This window comes from Phoca vitulina, unplaced genomic scaffold (genome assembly GCF_004348235.1).
Source record: "Phoca vitulina isolate PV1807 unplaced genomic scaffold, GSC_HSeal_1.0 scaffold16, whole genome shotgun sequence".
NCBI lineage: Eukaryota > Metazoa > Chordata > Mammalia > Carnivora > Phocidae > Phoca > Phoca vitulina.
This window is the reverse complement of record NW_022589719.1, coordinates 37,002,039-37,008,227: the sequence shown is the minus strand read 5'-3', so window position 1 is coordinate 37,008,227 and position 6,189 is coordinate 37,002,039. Positions and strand designations below refer to the sequence as shown.

Below are 6,189 nucleotides of genomic sequence, written 5' to 3'. Positions count from 1 at the left end.
TGGATGGATGGATGGGTGAATGGGTGGCTGGATGGATGATAGATGGATGGATGGATGAATGGCTGGATGGTGGGTGGACAAATGGATGGATGGATAGATGGATGGTTGGATAAATGGATGGATGGATGGATGGGTGGATGGATGAACCGATGGATGGTGGGTGGGTAGGTGAGTGGGTGGATGGGTGGATGGATAGATGGGTGGATGGATGATAGATGGATGATGGATGGATGGGTGAATGGGTGAATGGATGGATGGATGGATAGATGAATGGATGGATGGATGGATGGATGGGTGGATGGATGGGGGATGAATGGTAGAATGGATGAATGACAGATGAGTGGTGGATGGTTGGATGGATAGATGCATGGACAAGTAACAGTAGAGTTAATAGTTGATATCAAATACTCTGCCCTATCGTTCCTATTAGGACATGCCCTAGTTATGAAACTATGGATGCTGGCCACTGCATTTAAAGATCTATTCTTGCCACTTCCCATCCATCAGCATTTCTGATAGATAATCAAATAATTGTATTTTAAGTTCTTAGTGACAGAGAACCGCTGCCATTCCAAGGCAGCCTTCTCCCCATGGGAATATTTTTACTTCTTTTGAACCGAAATATGTCTTGGCACATTTCCTCCCTGGCTGTCTGTGACTGGGATTCCAGAACCAAGAGCAGGAGGCAAGGGAGAGATGCGTAGGTTGAGATGGAAATGAGGCACAGGCTCACTTCCCCTGGGCGATCTGGCTCAACCTGAGGGCCAACCCTGCGGCCCCGCTCCCGTTTCCCTTCTCCATGTTCCTCTAGAATCTTGAGGCATCTGCAGCTCTGGCTGGATGCTGGGATGGATGGTGGGCACAGCTGCTTCTGGGGCACACCCTCACATTCTCTGGCTCCCCTGGGGTTGTGGGAGGGGAGAGCTGTGAGCTCCCCTCCCGGGCTGGCCACAGGACCCAGCCTGGTGTGTGTGTGTGTGTGGGGGGGGAGGCGGGGGACGAATCAGAGCCAGACTTCATGACGCCCAAGAAGTCTGCACCAGCCAGCCCCTACCTGAGTCACCGCAGACCAGAGCTATGGGCCACGTGGCTGGCACTCAGACACACACGGCCTTCAGAGTGACTTGGTTGCGTGTGCGCCCTCGTCCAGCCTCACGTCCCCCAGGTGCTCTCGGCCTTGGCCCCCTGGCCCAGCAGAGGCCAGGCTAGCTGCGGAAGGGAGAGGGGCCGTTCCCCCGTGCTATGGGGATGCAGGGCAGCGGGGGCAGGCAGTCAGCACACCAGCTCGTGGTTCTGGCTCTGCCGGCCCCAGCTCTGCAACCTCGGATACCAGTCTGAGCCTCGGTTTCCCCATGCGGGACCTGGGTGCAGCAGCCGTGAGGGTTGGCGAGCCGGGCAAGCTGCTGGACGTGACTGCTGGGCACTGAGCTGGGCTCGGTGACGCCCCGCACACATGAGTCCAGTACCCGCCTTGTCCGGTCACTCGCCCGCGAGCGTTCTCGAGTGAGTCACGGCGACTGAGCCCAACCGGAGGAACAGTGGGCTGGGCTGCACCTCCCGGGCCTTGGCCGGAGCACGAGGGGCAGGGGGCCCGCCGGCCAGGGCACCGCGCTGACCCTGTGCCCACCGGCCTCCCTGGGAGCGTGCTCTCTGCTACCAAACGGGGCAGGCCGTGCTTGTCTCTGCCTCCGGGGTCTCCCTGCTCTGACCTCCCAGTGCAGTGCGGCGGGTGCTGGGGAGGGCAGCAGCCTCCCCATTTGGGGAGCAGAGAGGATTCCCCCTCGAGGTGATAAGTGGAGCAGAGAGCTGGGCATAAACAAGGGGAAAACTGGAGAACCAGGAGGGAGGGGAGGGAGGGAGGGGGAGGGAGGGAGGGGAGAGAGGGAGAAGAGGAAGGGAGGGGAGAGGAAGGGAGGGGGAGGGAGGGAGGGGGAGGGAGGGGAACAGAGATAGGGGCAGAGAGACACACAGAGGGAGAGGAGAGGAGACAGGGTCTGAGTGTGGGAGCAGGGAGGGCTGGGGGCTGGCAGGGAAGGAGCAGAGGGCCCAGGCCGGGAGGGGGCAGGGCAGGGGGGCTTGACCCAAGAGATCCATAAAGGCGAGGACAAGAGGAGGGCCAGAGGACTGGCCAGGCCAGGCCCAGGGCGAGGGGAGAGGCACGGAGGGATGGAGAGGCAGATGGGGGGGGCTAGATGCCCTGCAAGTGGTGGGGATGAGCTGGAGGAGAGCAGAGTAAGGCTGGAGCGGCCGCCAAGGTGGCCGAGGGGAGACCATGCCCATCCCAGGCCGCTGAGGTCCTGCTAAGCCCCAGGGCTGCTGGGCTGGAGGGTTTTCTCTCTGACATTTTTACTAGTCTCGGAAGGAGGGGGAGGGGGAGGAGGCCGAGGGGGGAGAAGGGGGCTGGGGGGAACAAAAGGGAAGCAGCTGCTAAACGTCCTGAAGGAGAGACCCACAGAGTCCGTGAGGCCGCACAGACGGGGACAGACAGACGGGCACCCAGACGCCCGGGGGGCAGCTAGCGGGGAGCCGGCCCGGGAGACCCCCAGGGCCAGGGGGCCCGGGGTGGACAGACGCAGGCCACAGACAGGGAGACAGGGCGAGCAGACAGCGAAGGGGTGTCAGAGCCAGAGAGCCCAGACGGCCAGACGGAGAGACAGCTTGGATCGAGGGACAGGGACAAGGGAGTGAAGGAGGGGACAGGAGAAAGAAAGGAGAGAGGAGGGGGGAGAGGGGTCCCAGTGGCAGGAGGAGGAGCAGGGGGAGGGCAGCAGACAGAGGCCGGCGGCCTTTGAAGAAGGAGCAGCCGAGTCCCCAGGGCTGGGGTCAGGCCAGGTCGCCGGCCCGCGGGTGGCGGCCAGCAGCATGAGCGGCTCGGCCCTCCAGAGGAGCAGTTCCGGCAAACGGGGCCTGGACAAGCTGGTGAGGTAGGTGCCCCACGGCCCAGGCTGGGGCAGGGCGGGCAGGGCCGGGCAGCCGGGCCAGGAGCCCGGGCACCCAGGGCAGGGTGAGGGCTGTGCACTGCGCCGGCTGTGGGCACGCGGCCCGCTTCCTCCTCTCGGCCCGCGGCTCTGCACACTCTTGCCCACCTGCGCGCCCGCTTGGCCTTGGCAGGACCGCTCTCTTCCCAGACACCTTCCCCTGGCCGCGGGGCCTCTGGCCCGGTCCGCTGCTCCCAGGGCGAAAGGGGTGTCCTCGGCACGCTTCCAAGGCCTTGCCTGTGCTCCTGCTGGCCCCTCGGGACCACCCTGTCACCCCTTGCTTTACAGATGATGAAGCCGGACTTCGCGGCCACATTCACCACCCCCTGAGCGCACCAGCCCTGCATGGGAGGCGCCACAGGGCCGTGGTGAGTGCTTGGGCCTCGGAGTCAGATTCTCCCCGGGCTGGAATCCTGGCTCCTGCGTCTCGGGCTTTGGGCCAGGACCTTATCCTCCCTGGGCCTCAGTTTCCTCCTTTGTAAAGTAGTGGCGTGGTGTCACCTACCTCGAAGAGGAGTGAACAGAAGCAAAGGGCCAGGGGCGGGCCCAGAGCCACCATTCCATTCCACGGGCTGCTCATCACTTTACTCTGAGCCACCTGCAATGCCCTTCCTCCTTCTCTACCCTTCCAGGCATCTAAGGCCCAGCTGAAATGCTTCCTCCTCCATGCAGCCTTCTTTGGCTTCTCCTTCAATGGCATGGAGTGTGCTGGGCAGACTGCAAGCTCCTGGAGGGAGGGACAGGCATCAGCCTCCCCAGCTCCACCCACGCCTTGACTCTGGGAGGGAGGAGAGACACGGTGTGCAGGTCGGCTGAGAGCAGCCCCAGACCCCTCCCGCTCCGGCCGGTCGGGACACTGAGTGATGGCTCTCTCCTGGCCCGTCCCAGGCATGGCCCACGGGCCACCACTCAGGGTCAGGACTAGCAACGGGGTTTGAGGGGGCCCCTGCTGGCCATGGTCCCCCGCAGCCCCACCCTGCCCACTCGGAAGGTGGATCCCCATTCCTGGGGTTCACACCTGTTCCTTCCTGGCTCTGCCAGGCCCACCCTGGTGCTGCTGACCAGGGGACCCCCAGGCAGGGCTCCTCCTCCCTGCCCAGCCGGGATGTGTCCTCCCAGGAGTCACTGCGGCTGTCCCCTTCCAGAAAGCTCTGTGGCCTGAGGACTACCGGGTGTCCAGGGTCAATCCATGAGGCTCACCAGCACTGCTTAACAAATGGGGAAATTGAAGCCCAGGAGGGCAATCATGACAGGAAGAGTCCCAAGGTGCGTGGGACCCACGTCCCTTGTCCCAGGAGGACCTGGGTCACAAATGTCTGTCCAACAGTAGCTTTGGCTCCGCTTCCAAACCCAGCATTAGGCTGCTGCCCTGGGCGAGCAGGGACAGTGGAGGCACCGATGGGGCTTGGACGTGTAGGTCCAGCTTGGCTGGGGGGGGTGTGCAGGCTGGGGAGTGAGCCCCGAGCCCCTGAGGGACCTGCAGAGGCCGGTGGGACAGAGAGAGAAGGACGTGTCCCTTTGAACTCCGTGCGCCATCCTGCTGCCGGGGGCCAGGTGGGGAGCAGGGGAGAGTCTCTTCCAAAGAGTAACGTCAGGGTGTCTGCGTCCGGCTTCGGTGAGCGAACCATACAGCTCACATGGTGATGCTCACAGGTGTGCGGTCAGCGCAGGCCCGGAGGCTGCCCTGGGCCGGGCGATCCACACCCACCCGTGGACTCCAGGGCCCAGGCGGCTGGTGGCATTCCCGCCACCCTCACCGACGTGAGCGCCTGTCCTGCCTCTCACGGGCTTCACTTCTTGAAGCCCAGGCAGACGGCCCCTTGTCCCTGCTGGACAGACAGAAAACCAGGCTCAGAGAGGCTAGTGACTTGCCCTGGGTCACCCTGGGAGGGGGGAGCCTGCCAGCCGTGCCCGCCGCGTCACCCTAATCCTTCGCCGGGGACCGCCGGGGTGCGGGGTGGGGCCCCTCTCTGTGACAAGCTAAGTGGAGGCATTCGGGAAGCCAGCAGGGGTGGGTGTAAATTGAATCCAGTTTAAGTAGATTAAAAGTGGGCCCAGGAGGGGGGACTTGTCCCCGTGCCCACCTGTACCCCTGTCTCAGCTCAGCACCTTCCCCGTGGCCACTGTGCGGGTCCTTGCCAACTGCCACTGCCCAGGAGGAGGCTTCAGATGGCAGGGCTGGCCAGGGCCGACTCCTCTTCCTGCCATGCCCCCAGACCCGGCTCCGTCCCTCTGTCCCCTCCTATTGCCCCTGGTGATCTAAAGCTCAGCCAGGCCCATCCTGGGCCAGGCCAGTGTTAGGGATGAGTAGGGAGCAGCACTCAATTCCACAGAACCCCTGGGTTCCGGCTGCCTGCCTGGTCAAATGGTCTCTGGGGACTGGGCTTTGTGAAGGGGGGCCTTGGCTGGCACAGACCAAAGGGGCTGGGTCACCCTGCTGGTGTCTCTCTTGGCATTCAGGCTCACGGTCCCCCCGGGGAGGCTCTGGGAGCTGGAGGAGCCCTGAGGCAAGCCCCTCTGCCCACTGCTCTGGGCACACGTCCACCATAGACGTGCCGGCAATCTTCATGCCTGGCCTCCCACCCTGGGCAGCCAGGTCTAGGAGGCCTCTGGGGACCCCGGTGTGGCCAGCAGGGCCAGCGATGGGCCAGCCTGAAGAGGCGGGGGTGGGGGGGGGAAGCCAAGCCTCCAAACCAGTGTCCAAAGGGGCGTGGCTGCCTCGGGCCCACGCAGGGCCCCAGATGGGAGGGGGGCTGGCCCTCACCCTGGCAGAGCCCGGGCGTCTGGTGGGTGGTGCTGCCCTGGGACCAGGCGGTCTGCCGGCCAGAGCTGCCCCAGGAGCCCGGGCGAGCTGGCATCGCGGGGGTGCGAGGACTGAGTGGCCCAGCCCCCTGGGCAGGGCGTCAGGGCCGGAGCCCAGAGCACTGAGGTTCAGGCTCCAGTCCCATCCCACGAAAAAGAGCAGAACAGGGCGGCGAGCAAGCAGCAACCTGGGTGCACTGGGCACCTAGGGGCTCGCCCCCCACGCCCCTGCCGGAGCCTCGAGAGGGCACCCCATGGCCCCTGGGCCCCAAGGGTTGGCTGGAGTGGGCAGGGCTCCCAGGAACACCTCATCGAGCTCGGAGTGGCTCAGCACAGGTTGGTGGCCCGGGGCCAACCCACACAGGTGTCCAGGGGCAGGTGGGAGCTGGGGGTGGGGGAAGCCTCGGCG

At 64.4% G+C, this 6,189-nt stretch overlaps 1 protein-coding gene across 3 annotated transcripts in view; it reads left to right on the top strand.

Annotated features, from left to right (window-relative positions):
- LSP1 (lymphocyte specific protein 1) overlaps positions 1–6,189 on the top strand; it is a 38,161-nt gene that overhangs the window by 9,231 nt on the left and 22,741 nt on the right. Inside the window, exon 1 of one of the 3 annotated variants that reach the window (XM_032414173.1) lies at positions 2,764–2,924. The exons of the other annotated variants lie outside the window; for them this stretch is intronic. Coding sequence (XP_032270064.1) covers positions 2,863–2,924 — 62 coding nt within the window. The 5' untranslated portion in view covers positions 2,764–2,862. Of the gene's footprint in view, positions 1–2,763; positions 2,925–6,189 lie in introns of those variants that run through there. 3 annotated transcript variants of the gene reach the window in all.